The sequence below is a fragment of the Glossina fuscipes genome, unplaced genomic scaffold, assembly GCF_014805625.2.
Source record: "Glossina fuscipes isolate IAEA_lab_2018 unplaced genomic scaffold, Yale_Gfus_2 0, whole genome shotgun sequence".
NCBI lineage: Eukaryota > Metazoa > Arthropoda > Insecta > Diptera > Glossinidae > Glossina > Glossina fuscipes.
This window is the reverse complement of record NW_023998414.1, coordinates 5,693,666-5,712,114: the sequence shown is the minus strand read 5'-3', so window position 1 is coordinate 5,712,114 and position 18,449 is coordinate 5,693,666. Positions and strand designations below refer to the sequence as shown.

The 18,449-nt window shown below is 32.3% G+C and overlaps 1 protein-coding gene across 4 annotated transcripts in view; it reads right to left on the bottom strand.

Annotated features, from left to right (window-relative positions):
* LOC119638602 (ras GTPase-activating protein raskol) overlaps positions 1–18,449 on the bottom strand; it is a 210,676-nt gene that overhangs the window by 144,936 nt on the left and 47,291 nt on the right. For 2 of the 4 annotated variants that reach the window (XM_038035488.1, XM_038035506.1), the window contains exons 2-4: positions 13,906–14,021; positions 13,491–13,517; positions 12,549–12,714 (exon numbers count right to left, since the gene is read on the bottom strand). In XM_038035488.1, coding sequence (XP_037891416.1) covers positions 12,549–12,714; positions 13,491–13,517; positions 13,906–14,021 — 309 coding nt within the window. Of the gene's footprint in view, positions 1–5,000; positions 5,223–12,548; positions 12,715–13,490; positions 13,518–13,905; positions 14,022–18,449 lie in introns of those variants that run through there. The other 2 variants (XM_038035498.1, XM_038035516.1) reach the window with 2 other exon arrangements.

The window sequence follows — 18,449 nt, the reverse complement described above, 5'->3', positions numbered from 1 at the left end:
TTAAGCTTAGATATAAATATAACATCAAACAAAACGTGTGGATGATGTCGCATCGGAACCCTTAGTCGTCTTGTATCGAAACCGTGTTGTGATATTCGTAAATTGTATGCCGTGCTATATCGAAACAGTGCGTTCTAAGTATCGTGTTAAGCGGGAAACGTCTGCATATGTATATATATTTGTGTTTGTATGCGCGCGTATTTATATATTCATCTTAAGCGATGGGTATGCAAGATTCGCTTTGATGCGAATGTAGTGTAGTTTTGCTTGTTTTTTACGATTTTTTTTTTTTATTTTCTTTTTATTTATTTATTTACTTTTTTTTTTTTGTTTTTTTTTTTAATTTGTTTTCTCACCGCACATTACAAATGCCATCTTCTCACACTGAACTAATCAACAATTCAATGGCGTCTACTATCTGATTGTTGCTCTAAGAGTCATATCAATTAATACGGAATTAATTGTTATCGCATAAATAAATATTTAATAAATTATTAAAAACACAAAAAATAAAGATATAATAAAAATTATTTTAAAAAAAAATATATTTATATTAAAAATTGACAAAAAAACAAAAAAAAAAAAAAACTACAAAACTATCCTTCGCCTAGAAAGTTAGACCTTTAATATATGGATGTTATCGTATAGCTCAATAAGTCTCTCATCTGACAAATATATGCATAGTGTAACTGTTAATAGACCCGCCCATACGATTTCTGGATAATATCCGCCTTCAACCGAGAAGGGGTTAAATTGTTATGAAATTGTGATGCACATCGGTTTGAAGATCGATCTAGGTCTAGGTCTGTTGACAGTGCTGCGATATATGTATCAGACCGAAAATTTATTGAATGATATTTTATAAATTATTATATACTAATAATAAATGTTTTTTCTTTGGTTTTTTTTTTCTCTGAATGGGTCAGCAGACCAAGCTGCTATCGATATCTATACGATATTTCATAATATGTTAATGAAATCAATTTGGAATTTTTGAATAAGCTTTTTTTGTAATCTTTCGGTTATTATGAGTGTATGTCAATCATTTATGAACTGTGATATGTGGAACTTTATTAAAATTTTCAGTATGAATGCAATATTCTAAAAGTTTTCAACTTGAATTCGTGAAAAATATACAAATGCCGAAAATCAACAGAGGAATCTTATCGCATTCACTTTTATTTAAAGGTTATAGTTTAAATTTGAAAACAGGCTGCGCTCCACCACTCATAATCGAGCTCACAATCATTAAAAAACTGAAAACTGTAATCTACAGGTAAGGTACTGATCTAAAGTCCGATATAAATGTTTCCTAGAGTCCATTAATCCTTATCGATTAACCGATATGTTCACATTTTAATAAAATATTTTCTGATTCTATTTACGAATTCGTTCCGCCTTGAAGCGAATATAAACTTCTTAATCATTCCCGGTTACATTTCTACTTTTCTGCTTATCCCCGTTGCTTTGGTCGTGTACGCTTTAAAACGATAATAACCTTCTTAGTCGTTCCCAATTCCGTTAGCCATGTTCGCGCTACAACCGTAATAAGTTTCTTCTCATTCTTCCCCAATTGCATTAGTCATGTGCACCTTAAAGCGAACATAGCTTGTCTGGTTGTTCCGTTTGCGTTAGCCATTTGCACCCTAGCCCTGTCGTTAAGACTTTAGGTGAAAACATGTTTACTAAGTCGCAGACAGAAAAAGTGATACTCTATTGTAAAGTTACGAGACTGATTATCCATAGAATAGGCGAATGTAGGCTATGGTCTATATAGAACAGAGGATGTAAAAAGCCTAATGAGAAAGTTTCCATATGAAGTTAGTTACGTCTAGACTGTCGAGTACGCTATTACGACAGTACTTACTTACTTGCTTTCTATTGATAATCATTCTAAACTTAAACCCAGACTCAAAAAGTTTACTTAAGGGAAGAATTGAAGTCCAAGGCCGCACTTCCAAGCTTCATCGTAATTTTTTATATTTTATATAATAAATAAGAAATGAGAAAAAAAAGTGCATAATTAATTTATATAATCAGCAAGTTGTTAAAGTTCTACTTGCAACCTGATCTTTATATATATTATAAAATAATTAACATAATTAAATGAATTTAATTAATATATGATTATCTAGAAAGGAAAGATAAATAAATCACAGATAGTATGCTGTCTATAAAATGTAAAAGACTTTGATTTACTTAATGTATCAGAAATTCTGAAAAATACGGGCAACTATTACCGCACAATCACTACGTTTACGTCAACTTGAGAATTTATGCAAATGATTTTTTTTTATATTTATTTATAAAAAATTCCTATAACAAAAGTAAATGTAAAAGATAAGAAATTTTCTTTTAAAAAATTTTCTTATAAAAATTAATACATTTTCGGCTAAACATTTTTTTTTTTTTTGGTTTTTTTCACCCTACACCACTGCAAGAATTTGTGTGGATGTATGCAACACCCGCAAAGACTTGGTATAGATCCCAACTTTCATTATATGATTGATCGATTCAGAAGCATTGTCTGATTCGAGCTAAGCTTATCTGTCCGTCTGTCCGCCTTTCTTTTTTTTTTCTTTGTCCAATCTACAGATCGTAATTTTTAGAAATATTTCAATAAAATTTAGTACACTGACGTATTGATTCGAATCGGACTACTTTTCCGATCACTTGTGATATACCGCTTTGCTCTGAAACGTCATTATATGAATAATCGTAAGATGGCGTAGCGCATTTTATGGTGTGGGCCGTGGCCCACTACAGTCTTTGCGCTTGTTGTTATACGAAAAAAAAAAAAAAAAAAGTAAAATTATAACCTCCTTAAAATAAAATTTTAAAAAATTAAATTTTTTTAAAAAAAAAAAAAAAAAAAAAAAATTGTTTTTTTTTCTTTTTGGCATAATTCGTGTACTCAGTCGGAGCATATATGCCATTAAATTGCTTGAGTTCTGCAAAGCTTATGCAAATTAATAAGTTAAGCTAAAAACTCGGCTTAAAACCAGTTCATGATTTAATTGATGGTACCGGCGGTTAACTAAACGCTAAAAGCACAGAGCCAAGTGCACTTAATTTTAATTTATTCTTTAGTTGTTAAAGTTAAAAACTTTTAACGCGAACAACTTGAATAGATGACATACATTTGCTGATTCCTTAGGAAATTTATTCGGCAAAAAATTTTATCGGGACTTGTATGTACATAATGAAAAATGTAATAAATCACAAGAAAATAATGCAAATAAGTAACAAAGTTTAGTTAATTTATAGGAAATCTTTTAATAACACCTCGTTTCATTTATTTATTTTTTATTTTTATTTTTTTTGTTACTTCTTAGTAAACATATTACAAAACTAAACAAGCAAGCAATATATTATTCGGCTGTAGTCGAATTTTCGCCACCTATTGCGTTTTCATATATCTTACTTAACAAACAATAATTTTAAAAATATCTATACTCCTTTATAATATTGGATGGGCGTGGTCGATGTTTTCATCGCATATAATAGACATATATGCGGAAATTTTCTATTTCTGTACCTGTTCGAGTTTATAAATAATTAAGAGCGAAAAAGCCCATAAAGCAAAAATATTCCCAGTTATCGAGCAGATCCCTCAATGAATTCGTCCTTTGTTCAATGCCAATCTATGTTTCGAGAACTTTTAATAGTTTTACTCGGTTTAAATTTGAACCCGATGTCTTAACAATTGCTACACAGACGAGTAAACTTAGACAAGTCAAAATCGATTAAGAATCTGCTACCAACTATAAATATATACATATATATTATATATATATATATTAGGTGTTTGCCAAAACACAATGTATATTAATCAAAGTAGTTTCCATCATTTCCAACGACATTTTTTTCAACAGTTTTCGCACCATCGCGATATCATGTTGAAAGAACTTATAATGGTTTTGCAGCGATCGATCCATTTTCTCACTTGTTGAACTTTACGAACCCGCGTGCCAGCCAAGCCATGCTGCATCGATCTGAATATGTGGTATTCAGAAGGCGTCATGCCTGGCGAGTACGCTGGATCTGACAGTGTTCCCTATTCGAGCTGTAACAGTGTATTCTTGATAACTTTTGTAACAAGCGGCCAAAGAATAGCATTTCCAGTCAATTCGTGTCCCTAACCGTTAAACCGTTGAAACCAAGGCCTACAAATGGGATATGGTGGAGCAGCATCACCATAAGCTTCTAAACGTGTTTTGTGTTCTTCGGCAACAGATTAATGAAAGTCGAAAATGTAATTTTGGGCGCACCATGTCATTAGCGTCGGCGCACGCCAAGCAAATCAATAATATTTCAATGGAAAAATGTTATTTTGTGTAGAGAGAGGTCGATACCATCGAATTCAACCGTTACGTACTTCGGCATTTTTCAGTTACATGTAGAAATGGCTGATAAAAATTTTTGCAAACACCTAACCTATGCTTTACAAAGTCTCTGACGCTCTCTCACTCCTTGAGGCACATGGGTTAGATAAAGCAAAGAAAACAAAAAAAAAAAAAAAGAATCAAGAAAATATCGCTATCCTTAGGTAGACGAAGCGAAACTGGGACAACATTGCAAACATAACAAGCTATGTGAGTGTAAGCAGTAAATTCAGTAATTTTGTTCGTTTTTATGACTGCGATTGCTAACTGAGCGAACTATTAGATCAATGTCGCGATTAAGTTTGCTGCTCTAAATAAATGATAGCGATTTCAAAAGCCTGATTGATATATCTGACTAATTGCCCCTTTCTACACCTCAATCAAGGACTCTAGTTTGAGAATGTTCCGGCCCATGCCGACTGATCTCGAAGTTTATAGATAAAATTTAAACATTCTATCGCAAATTTTTACAATAGCGTATAGCATTTCCACAGTTGACGATAGACGAACAAAGAGAGTTTTAGTTTGAGTTAGAATCCTTTACTGATACTAAATGGTATATTATAAGCTGCAATGGTATGCGGATGAGAATTGTGAAAATAAGACTTAACGCACAAATCATAGGACTCTCGCATAGTTTTCGAGATATTATCTTAAATCTTCGAAATCCTTCCAAGATCCGACGAGTCCAAATCATCATTACTCAGTATCCATGCAATCTGTCTTTAACTCGGCAACTTGCCCTTGTGTTCTAAGCTCGCAAACATATACACAATATTCTTCTAGTTCTTCTTCTTCTTTTTTATTTTTTTATATTTTCTTTCATTAACACACTAACTAGAGAATTTTATTTTATGTTTAAGACAATCCCGTTTACACCATATAAAGATTTAATTTAATAAACATTTCGCAGACTTTCTCTGCGCTATGTTTTTGTTTGTGTTTGTCTTTCTTAATCGGTTTGTCACCCCTTGATCTTTGCCCTTCATTTGAACCAGTCAACGAGAGAAATCAGAGCAAGTTTCAAGTTTGTTTTTTTTTTTTTCTTTTTTCGTAACCCAAACTAAACACCATTTACAAAATTATTAAAATTTGCACAAAAATAATAATAAAAAAAAAACAAAAGCAAAAAAACATAAACCGTTAGATTGATGCGAATAATAAAACCAAAGCCAGTGTCGTAAACACACTACTTTAGCATAAATTTTCCATTTTTCTTCATATTTTATTATTAGTAACATATTTTTTTTTTTTTCTTTTTTGAATATTTATTTCTTAAAATTTCCGTTAAATTTTTTAATGACTTTTAAGTCTTTTGTTTTTTTGGTGTTTTTTATTCAATTTCCGGGAAACGCTGCACAGAGAAACAAAAAAATTCATTGTTTAACTGAATCTAAGCGAATGTTGACAAAGTCATCAAAGTGTAATTTTTGTGATTAATTATCATAACAATGCGAAATATACTGGTTATGTGATAGGTGTTTTAAACGGAATGACCTTAATTCATAGCCAAGAAGGGAGTTGAATAAGAATTTTTGCGTTTTGTTTTTTTCCTTTTTTTTTTTATTATTTTTTAATCTTTACAAAATTTGCAACGAAAGAGCCTAAGAAATAATAAATAAAATTGAAAATATTTTGGTAATTTTTTTTTTTTTTTTGCTAATTCACATGTTTGTTTGTTTTTTCTAATTTAGAGATTTTTTTCTATATTTAGCTTTTCAGTCTCTGTAATAAATATTTTTGTTATGATTTTTTGCTTCGCTCAGCATTCTTTCATTCACATATTTTATTTACTTATGCTGATGGATAAATTTGCATTTCTAAAAAATTTTCTTGCTTATTATAGTTGTTATTCTTATTATTATTATTATTATTATTATTATTACTATTGCCAAGATTTTCACATTAAATCAGTGATCTATTTTTGGGTTTTTTGTGCATTTGTTTTCCCTCCCCCCCGCCACTTTCTTCACTTATACATCAATTTTTCTTTGCTTCTTTTTTTATTATCATACATATTGTATTGTTAAAGCCGCTTCGAATATAACTAATTACTAAAATTATTCGCTTGCCCGTACATGCTTTAGTATGCAAACAACAACAGACTAGAGCACGCAGCAAACTTTGCTTATTTGTTCGTTTTTACTGAAACCGTAGACACTTTACACATCTTCACCATTCAAATCGTTCAAAGAGAGAGAAGTGAGAGAACTGAATAATAATATCTAAAATGTTTAGATTTATATTCTTCATGTAAGTAAGTAATTGCTAAACAAAAAAAAAAAATATTTCTCTCTTCATATCATTCTCTCTTTGCCGCGTAAAATGAGTAAAATAAAATTTTACAATAACATTGCCCAGCAATGGTTATATTCAAAGAAATCTCCTCTCAGAAATAAACAATATTTTACAATAACAATGCCCAGCAATGGTTATATTCAAAGCAATCTCCTCTCAGAAATAAACAAATAATTTTCAATAACCGGTAGTTAAGCGAAAAGTGAACAGTAAAAATAATTTCATATCTCTCCCTCCAGTTCTCTAAATAGCAATCACAAGGTTGCCAATGTTCGCAAAAAATTCTTCTATATACGATGTATAATGTTAAATTTCGCCTCCAAAAACACTTGAACCGCACACACGACATTGATTCCGAATTACTTTGGAATCGGTATACGGCATTTAGTTTCGAAAAAGCAGAACACGTATAGTATAATAGTAACCAATCACATTCTCGCCGTCTACGGAACACATGTGTAACAATCGAAAGCTATTTGCTTTCCCCTTCTTTATGCAAACTCTTGAAATTATCAAAATTCTGTTTGGCAGATCAATGTTTGCTGAAACGCCTGATTATAGCGTCGACTGATGCGTGACGCGTGCAGAGCATCTCATATATGTTTCGAAATGTCAAGCCTTTGCAATTTAGTTGAGTTTTGTTACTAGTTCATACAGATGGACATAATTGAGTTGTTTTTTTTTTTCCATGCTGCACACACACATCACAAAATTCTGAACTCATAAAACATCAATTGACAGCATTCATTGTCATTTTAATGACGAAAAATATCCTATTTAAAGCATTCACTATATATATGGTCTGTCAACCAAGAAGCGGCAAGCCGTCGGCGAAAGAACAAGCGATGTTTTGGGGCCGTTTAGGAAAGGATCCATATTTGCGGTGTTCTGTTGTCTGATCTAAACAATGACTTTTTGCACTTCGCACAATGTACCGCACTCTATGCTTTTTCCACGATTCACCAACTGGTTTCCTCGAATTAAATAGGAAAAGAAAGTTCTTCTGCTTTTTATGTTTTGTGTTTTTTAGCTCACAGCCCTATTTTCTCGAAGCTGTTGACTAAAAAACTTAAAAATATTGTTTTCACATAAAAAAGTGAGAGGTTAATAAATGTTCCCAAGCAATGTGAATTTTTTTTTTAAAAACACCAATAAAGAACTGATTCTACACCATACGTAAGGCAATCTAATTCTTTCTATTCGTTACCATATTTTGCTGGTCTGATCAGCCAGAAATACTAACAACGGACTTGAAAAAATATACAAATACATATATATTTATTTATGTATATATTTCTGAACAACGTCAGATGCGAACGCGATTGATTTCGTTGCGTTTGTCCGCATAAAGATAAAAATGGAAATGTGAAAACGAAAATAAGCAAATTTTTCCTAAACGTAACGAGAAGCGAATATGAAAAGCGAAAAAAAAAAAAATAAATATATTGTTTAAGCTTAGCGAGGAACAAAATCGAAGGTAACAAAAAAAATAAAAATAATAAATAAAGATTTAGGTTTTCTTTAACTTAAAGAAAAGCGAGAAAGAAAAAAATTCATTTTTCTAAGTTTAACAAGAAATAAAGATTTTGTACGTTTAATGAAAAGCGAAAATAAAAAAATCGCTAATTTTCCTAATATTAATTTAGATCGAAATGTTGGCAACCCTTGCATATAAAAATCGTATTCTCTTCTCTTTTTTTTTGTTTTCAAACAACACACAAGATTCCTTTTTCATACGTTCCCTTTGTTACTCTCTTGATTTGAACGCAAGCATGTGTGCGGGAAACACAACGGAATTAAAATTCATTCTTAACTTGGTTATTTATTTGGCTATAAAAAAAAAAAATAAATAAATAAATAACAATAAAATAATAAAAAAAAAAAACAAAAATGACAATATAGTTTTACAAAGCATAAATACATTGCGGTGGCTTATAAGAGAATAGACTTCGAAAGAACATATACACACACACACACACACACACAACACGCATATACACATGCAAACAGAATAGTAAAAACCAAGTAAAAGATAGTGCGTACGGCTGTATATGCCTATATTGTTTAGTTGGTATAGTTGGTAATGCATCGTTTACCTCCAACAACTGGTTTTGGGCTGTTTTATGTAGTAACTCAGTTATGGGTTAAAAACGAAGTAAAAACAATGAACAAGAGAAACCATCATTACCACCACAACAAAGAGCTTGAACGTTGGCATTTTGAATAGACCATTATAGTCTTTTCGGCCAACAACGGCGTAGTTGTTTGGTTTTGGCTAATACACACACACACATACACACACACACACATACACACACACAGACAGAAAACTTTGTGCGTATGATTTCATTGTTATCGAAATTAGAAATTTCGGTGATAAGCAAAGAAAAATTGGTAAACTGTGCCAATTCTCTAGCAAAACTTCAATCATATTTACGCACTTTTTGTTCAGCACATATATATTATGTATATTATGTATGTATGTGTATTTATATGTATGTACACATAAATATAATATACACAGGTTTGTATCAGATATTGCACTATACAATCATTATTAATTTGCTCATTATCGCCATTATTTGTAACCGTTACGCTTGCATGCGTGACGACAGCAACGCCTATTGGGTTTGTAAGAGTTCTGCGTTTCCAATAACGCATTTACAGCATGCATGCATTACATGAAGAAAATTTTCCAACTAAATCATATAATTTTTATACCCTACACCACTCGTGATACAGGGTATATTAAGTTAGTGCGAGCGTACGTAACACTAAGAACGGCTTAGGATAGACACATCTTTTATTATACCGCACTATGCAAAAGCATTTTTGAATCGATCTAACCGTGTCTGTCTGTCCATATATTTTAATGTTCAACATACAGGTCGCAAGAATTAATTTTCAATAGTTCATGATGAAAATTGATTCATACCAGTAAATTGACCTTGCCGAATTGGACCATGTAGGTCGATCTTTTGGATACCACCGCATACAAAGAATCTCGGGGAATGTAAATTCTTATACGCCAAAAAGGCGTAATCGTTAATGTTTCATAATGAAAATTTTTTCATAATCACAATTTAAAAACAAATAAGAGCATCATAGTCGGGCAAGACTTATATCATTAAATACCCTACATCACATTGCTTAACACAGCACTTATTTTTATTATAGAAGACAAAAATTATATATTGTTTTCATATGAAGGCATACTTTTCGTGTGCGTATTTATGAAGAAAGGTACCGAAAACGCAATCTAATGTTGTACAAGTTTAATCCTTGCATAGGGCAGGATCCATAAATAGGCGTAAATGGTCCACAGTTAAATTATTTATGTTAAATTACTACTATTATATAATTTTCATCATAAAACATTGAAAATTATACCTTTATAGAAGGGTTCCAGAAATTGCCACAACTGGTCCAAAGTTTTCATATCTATTTAGAATGCCGAAATCCTACTACTTATCACCTTTTATTACGAAATTTTTGAAAATTGCAAGTTTCCCCATATAACCATTTTTCAGAATATGGCGTTATATGAGGAGTAGTCGAAGAAGTGGACCAATCCGAACCATTTTCAGTAGCGTTCGTCCTTGGATCAAAACACGTCACTGTACCAAAATACATCAAAGTATTTTAAAAGTTGTGTGCGACCTGTAGCTTGAAAACAAATATACATGGATAGACATCAGACGAACAGACGGACAGACAGTCTTAGATGAATTCAAATTATGATTCTATATCTAGCCCTTCTGCGAATTACATACGTGCGCACTAACATAGTATATCCTGTAACACAAATGGGCAAAATTTGAACCACGTGGGTCTATTTCTCGAACCATCCTCCCTATCAATTTATTTTTGAGGAAAATTGTTCCATAATTGGAATTTAGCAAAACAATTAACGTTAGGGAATTTGGACCACATAGATGTACCTTTTATATAGGTTAATAGGCAAATGAAAAATAATAAAATTTTAAGAAAGTAACTCAAGTTTGTTAAATTTGGGTCGCATCATGCGGTGTCTTGAATATGGTTTAACCTGCAAGCTGTTATGGAAAATATGCCTTTGGCTGCAAATAATGTGTAATTTTTGATGTATTTTTACCAAAACGAGTGAATAAATAAATGTATTAGGCGAAGGAGTGTAGGCTATGTAAAGGTGGGCCATGCCCGACTATAATGTTCTCACTTGGTAATTTTTTATTTTTTTTTTCTTTTCTTCTCTTGTAAGTATGTACCTGAGAGAATTTGTGTTTATGCGGACGTAATGAAACATCTTAAAAATGCTTGAAGAAAAGCGTAGAGAGAACAAGAACAAAGAAAAAGAAAAACAAAAAAAAAATAGCAAAAGAAGAAGAAGCAAATTAAAGAAAACATCCGATTGTGCTAACCGGGAGTTTATGTGTAACTAGTAATGCAGAAACGGATAGATTAAAGGCAAGTGAGTAACCACACAGGTGACGTATGCATGTATGCATGTAGCTGCACAGGAAACAATAACAATTTGCAATAATTCCAACGTTTATTCAAGCGAATGAAGTAACAATTATTTAAATCCGATTTTTATATAGATTTTTTAATTGAAATTTAAAATATTTTCGACCGTTTCTTTAATATAATATTGATCGGGTGAAATTTATAGATTGCATTTATTGGACAGGATTTGCGTTATTCGAGGAATAGAGAATTGTGAAGTGAAAGTTTCCAAATTATGCTTGTAGGCGAGCAATCGATAGCAAAGGCTCAGACACCCACGCCCAGCCCATGGGTGACGACGATCGGTGTATTCAGCACTTTTAACACTCTTGACTATTAGCTACGCTTGACTTATGTATAGGCACTTCTAGAGCAAGTGTTTTATAGGGATATAAGAGATCTCTGCTCCAATCCATTCTTGTGATACGATTACCTTAAGCTTGTTAAGAGTTCTTACTCACTGGTCTTAGAGTTGCATATGTACCGCTTAACGTGCACTGTCATGACGCTTTGTTTTTACGCTGCTTTGCTCACGTTCCGAATAATCCACCTCCCACAATCGTTTAAGATGCTCCCACTTTCAAGGCGGACGTGTAGTACTGTATATAACGCAATAGGCGAACAAATAGTATCCTCCCTTCAAACACACACACACAACCCTCAAAAAGGAGGAGTGCTTCACTTTGGTGAATGTGTGGCAGACCCGATGGGTTCGCGAGTTCGCCCAACGGTAGGTGGACGTTCACGCTCATCACAAACGTATCGCTGTGGATGGAGACAGGCTAGAGAGAAATATGCAATCGTGGCTGCTTTCGAAGCTTCCGGCACAGGTTCGGTCACGACAACTCGTCAGTGTGCCCGCAATGCAGAGCCACGGTAAAGGACGTCCACCATGTGATGTTCAGCTGCTCAAGCTTTGCAGCGCCCTAAACAGCGGCTATGTAGCAGGATAATCGACAACCTACTTTTGCGACATAGGTGTTGAACAAATTGCACCGCTTAGGGAGGCGGCGGATGGTGAGAAGAGGCCAATAGGGTAAGCCCCTAATGTCCCACCAAACGAAGAGCACCAATTGCAACCAGCCGCCGTGAAGTAATATCCAACGGTGGTCCCCCAACGGAGAACAGTGGTTAAAGAAGTTTGTGTGTGGGGGAGAGGGGGAGGGGGGTTGGTCCGTAAGCTCCACGGAAGGCAAATCATGAATGGTGCTGGTACGGGCCAGCTGCATCTTTCGAAAGTTTCTATCTCGAGTTCGCAAGCAAACAAAAATACACACACACACGCAGTAATGAAAGCAATAAGCCGAATTTCGCTCAACGATTTGAAAGATTTTACGGAGAACGCAATATATTTTTAAAGATGCAACTGTTACCACTTACCTAAATCTTTATAGAATGTTGTGTTGACAGCAACATCCATAGGAGAAGTATCCGAATCTTCTGGTTCCTCGCGCAAAGTGGGCGGGCCATCCCAAGATAACTTGGCAGGCCGCCGGATACGATCCAGACGTACGCGAGGATATTCATTGCACATAACATCGGTTAACTAGAAATTGAAAATAAATAAATAATAAAAATTAATAAAAAATCATAAATAAATCAATCAATCAATCAATGAATTAATAATAAAATATAATTAAAACTTTACTGATATAATCGACATGGTGTTTTCTTTTTACCCTACACCACGTATCCTACTAAAGTTATCTTCGGATATATGTATGCAGCCAGCCTAAAAGGACTTGAGATGGAATTATTTTTTTATTATACCGATTCATTCCGGATCCGTTTCTGAATAGATCTTAACTTGCCTGTCCGTCCGTCTGTCTGCATTTCAGAGCGTAATTTTTGAAAGATTTTGATGAAATTTGCTACACTGATATGTTTTGACGCAAGGACATCCGCGCCTGGAAAATAATTCCGATCGGACTACTTGTTCGACCACCTTCCTCATAACATTCAATTTGAAAAATTCATTTATTTGTGTAATCGCACGATGATGTAGGGTATTTAATGATGACCGTGGCCCATTATAGCGTATTAACAATTGTTTTACAATATAAATAAAAGCTTCAATTACAAAATTTAATAAAACAAAAAAAAAAATGAAAATTAAATGAAATTTATATGATCTATAAAAGGTCGAACTACAACAAAAACTTGATAAAATTTTTAATAATTTTTTTTTATTATTTTTATGCAATAAATAAATTTTTGAAAAATACTTTCAAAAAAAGTCACAAAAATTATGAATAATAATAATAATAATAATAATAATAATGGAAAATAATAATATAAAAATATATATTAAGGAAAACCCACCTCCTTCCTAGGCGTAGCTGATAATATCTAGTAAATTCATTTTGCCCAAAATAAATTATGAAGTTTTTATGTACAATTAATTAATTTATTAACATTTACAGTGATTTGTTTATAGCATGTGCGTGTATTGTATAATGAAAGTGATTATCAATGAAATTCGTTTCGCATTTGATTTAGTGTTTCGATCGAAAAAGAAGGGATAAAAAGAAGAAGAAAGAGATTTAAAAAAAAAAAAAAAATAGAAAAAAAGAAAACCAGACATTTTTTTTATTATTTAATATTAGTATAGCGGCGTTTACATCTTCTAAGGGTTAAATGAAATTTATCGAAAAGGTATCCTAAGTACATAAAAAAAAAAAAACAAAAAAAAAATAAAAAAAAAATTGAAAAGAAAAAATGAAAAACAAAAATTTACCGAAATCTCTTCACTACAATAAGCGGTAAATGATTGTTCATCTTGTTGCAGCACACAATACAAAGGACCCCAGGGCAGGGTAACTCTTTGTTTACGCGTCACTTCGCCTTCACTTTCTGCAAAGAGAAAAAAAATAAATAAATAATAGTAAGGAACAATGTTTTCTTTATTTTTTTTAATTTTTTTATTTTTTTTAACATTAAATTATTTCATAATTTTTAATCGAGAAGTATGACCGAAGACGAAGAGTTTCCCAACAAAAGGTTTCGTCTTGTATGTATGTATGTAAAATTTTCGCATAAACGCTTTTTTTATATGTCATCAAACATTGCCAACAAACAATAACAAAAAAAAATTAGAGTCGATTGTGACCGAATCTTTTGCACCCGCCATCGTTAGCCTATTAACGATTGAAAACGAAAGGCAACATATAAATTTGCATACCCTATAATATTGGGCGGGCATGCCTCATATTTGATAATTTTGTGAAAATTTACAACAAGCAAAGATACTCTCAGCTTTGTAGTTGTATAAATGTTCCTTGACCTTTTTGAACTCTTTTGTTAATTTGAAGGCAATGTAGTCTTTCTTGCGAACGGACCAATGTTGACCACAGAAACTATACAGTTAGGCAGAAGGACAAGTAGACAGACGAATTGTATACCCTATGTTCACATTTTTATAAACCTATCTACCGTAGCTTATGAGTAACAAGCAAAACTTTTATTCTCTTTGGAAAACAGAAGTGTTCTTTGTTTATTCGGCACTGTAAGTGTGTCCTCTGATCGATTTTGGCAATTTTCAATATTAAGCTACGTGCAAGAACTTCCAGTGTTACTGTACAATTTGAAGTCGGTAGCTTAATTTTTTGCGGAAAACATTTACAATAGACACTACACAGACGGACAGACGAACATGCTTAATTCGACTCAGAACTTGATGCTGATGAAGAAGCTTCCTTCTAGAACATTGCAAAACTGAATACATCTCTTAACCTTCGGTGACGAGCTTAAAAATGACTTATATGATGAATGATTTTCTTACTCTGCTTACTGCTTGGATTTCTAATGTTGTAAACTGCAACTAATTTATACGAGATTTGATTTTTCAATGCGTGCAACGCGAGTATATACGTATGATTATGGACTCAAGCCGTTAGGTATTTCCGACACAAACCAAGTAGAAATGCATATACGACAAGTTGAAAGGGAATGGAAAGGAACAAAGTCGAAAATTTCAAACGCAAAGGAGAATTTCTACCTTACTAAAATAATATCATAAACAATACATTTTTAAGATTTTTAATGCAAAACGAAATATTCATTATTCGTAAAGCAATTCGAAATGGAATAATGCCAAGTAAGGTTAATCTAATTAACTAATTCATAAGATGTTGAGATAAAACAACAATGCATTTTCTAATATCTCCTAAAATTTTCGACACTAGGCGGCAATCTGCACTTTTATCTATGTGTGCCGAAATGAATATTGCATAATTCGAAATAGTAAAGACACGAACCAGCGAAATGTTGCCATTTTTAGTTGAGCAAAAAGAAAGGGAGTAAAAAAAAGAAAACCAACATCGAAGCTTTAAAATTAAATTTCACAAAAAGCTCAAAGCTTACATTATTTTTTGACTTACCATCAAGCAAGTCTTCGATGTGGCCATGCTGTTACTGAAAGATTATAGCTTTACATATATTTTTCATTTTTCAAATTTCTAAAGCATACTTCTGGGAATTATCATTATTTTAAAAAACTATGTTTTTGTTCCCCTTAAAAATTGGAAGATTTCTTAAAATAGCTCGTAAATGCTAGTAAACGCTGTTTTTTCTTCTAGTCAATCACTCAGGAGATGTGAATCAGAAAATAAAGAACAAAAATGAAAAAAAAACTTTATTTTTTGATGGATTAATTTTTCTTTTAGACTGTTACCCTATAATGGCTTTATCTTTTAGTATGCGAAAGTAACTGTGATATACGTACAACGGAAAGTTGACTCTGTTTAGTTGCGAAACCAAAGCCATCTGTTATATTTTATTTAGCAAAAACACAAACCGTAGATAAAATCTTTTGAATGATTAAAGGTTTGTGTTTAAAATTTCCAATAGAGGGAGTTAAACCCAAATGGTAGTGAAAAGTAAAAAAAAAAATTGAAGGAATTTTTTCTAAAAATATACAAAAGAAAATGTATTTTTAAAAAATTAACGCTAAAAATACCCAAAATAATTACTTATTAGACCGAAATATATATTGAAGGAGAGAAACGGTTGTTTTCTCTTATCAATTACTTCTTTTATTTGCATAGCTTTGATGTAAACATAATTTGTGCCATTTTTTTTCAATACAAAACAAAAAAAAAGGAAAGAAATGAATAAAATTAATTCAAAAAATGAAACAAGTCCGCAGAAAGCGTTTTTATGCGAGAAACACTAATTGCCGAGCAAGAAATAAACAAAATTGCAAATTTAATGAGAACAAAGATTCACTTTTCAACAAAATACGAAAACAAATTAAAATTTATATAAAAAAAGATTTTTCCTGATGATGTGTAAACAATTTTACGCTATTAAATAAATCGAAAAAAAAAAACAAAAAATTAATTAAAATTATTATTCGTGTCGAAGTAAATTTTGATTAATTGCAAATAAAGATAAGTATATGAACTACGCTTAGCATGTTCCGTTTACTTCGTATATTTATCGATTAGTTTGCTACATTCGAAGCATTGCGGACAACTTCGAGGCAATAGATCGGGAAAGAATTTCTCCCTCCTCTCATTGGTTGAGATTATTGTTAATCGTCATCTGTCTTAAGAGAAAACAATGGGACTAAAATCTAGTCATCGGTTTTCTGATTTGATATCAATGTTTCTCCAGCGTTTTGCATGAACTTCTTATGGGTTTGTGATTTCAAGTTAAAAAATCCTGCATAAGGAACAAGATCGGATACATTTTTAATTTTTAATGATTTAATGCAACAAATATATGAACGTGGTGTGTGAAGGTGGTATCGTATGTTATTTTGAAGGGTAAATTTTATGATTCCTTACAATCGCAAAAATAAGAATAAGAAACTGAAATGGTGCACAAACATTCTCCACGTGATTGAAAAATCGGCGTGATCTGTTCACATCCACGCCCACAATGTAGAATAAGCTGAAACAATCTTGAAAAAACACCAAACATTTTTGGAAATTTTCCTCGATCCTGTTTATATATTTCTAAAAAGTTGACACCCAAATGCCCGCCAAAGTCAGAAATGCTGGCGCTCATGCTCGTTTCTCGAATACGTCGACAATGACCGTTAACATTTTTATTTCCAACTTATTTCCAATTTCTAAATTGGCCTATAATAATAACTGTACAAAATTTGGACCATCTACTCCTTTGGATGCTGCCCTATGCAAGGATTAAACTTCAAGGATCAAACATTACGTTACGTTTTGAGTCTGCTTACCCAGAAATACGCATATAAAAAATATGCCTTTACATAAAAACAAGATATAATTATTGTGTTCTATAATAAAGATAAGAACAGTGTTAGACAATGTGGCCTTGCCCGCCTATAATGTTCTTAGTTGTTTTCTGTAGCATATATTTAAGTTGAAATTTAAACGCCTCGATAAGAAGATAAAAAATATTAAAATCATTAAAAGTGATAATAAAAAAAAAAGGCTATAGAGGGGAAGAGAGAGAGAGAGAGAGAGAGAGAGAGAGAGAGAGAGAGAGAGAAAGAGAAGAAAAATAAAGTATGTTTCTCAAGATAAAGTTTTGAGATTGATTTCAATTTATGTATAAGCGGACAGACGGACAGACGGGCAGACATAGACACCCAAAGCAATTCTTTCAGTCATACTATTACGAAATACGTGTCGTTAAAGTGTGTTTCTTATTACAATTAAAAATTGTTGATTTTATGGAGCCATGCCATGACGCACATACAATGCACCGAATGACATGAACTGTATATAGTAAATACAATGTTATTTAGAAAAGTTCAAATATTTCGTAAACAAATGCTTATGTTTAATGGAATATTTGTGTTGTTAATTATTAAACAACAATAACTTCAGTGATGAATTAAAAACCAATAACTTTGAGTAGTGTCTTGAAAACATTATCTGCACCAACAACAATAACAATAGCAACAAATAACGAACCCACTGACAGCGAAACCAGCATATAAAGTCATCAAGCATAACTAATGTGTGTGTCCGTCGCAATCAACTTGTTTGCGTTGAAGTGTTAAAGAAACATAAGAAACATTGACGTTGAAAAGGCTGACAAGCGCTCATATGGAATAGAAAGATGAATAAAAAAAAAATAAAAAAAAATTGGTTTATTTGTCTATTAACTATTTTTTTTTTATTTTTTTTAATTTATCGGTATTAATAAATAATTTAAATTCATGTATAAACTTTTTATACCCGCCACCGAAGAACGGAGCGTATATTCATTTCGCTCAGAAGGAAGCTATAGAGACCCCACAATGTGTATATATTCGCGATTAGTATCGAATTCTGAAACGATTTAAGCATGTCC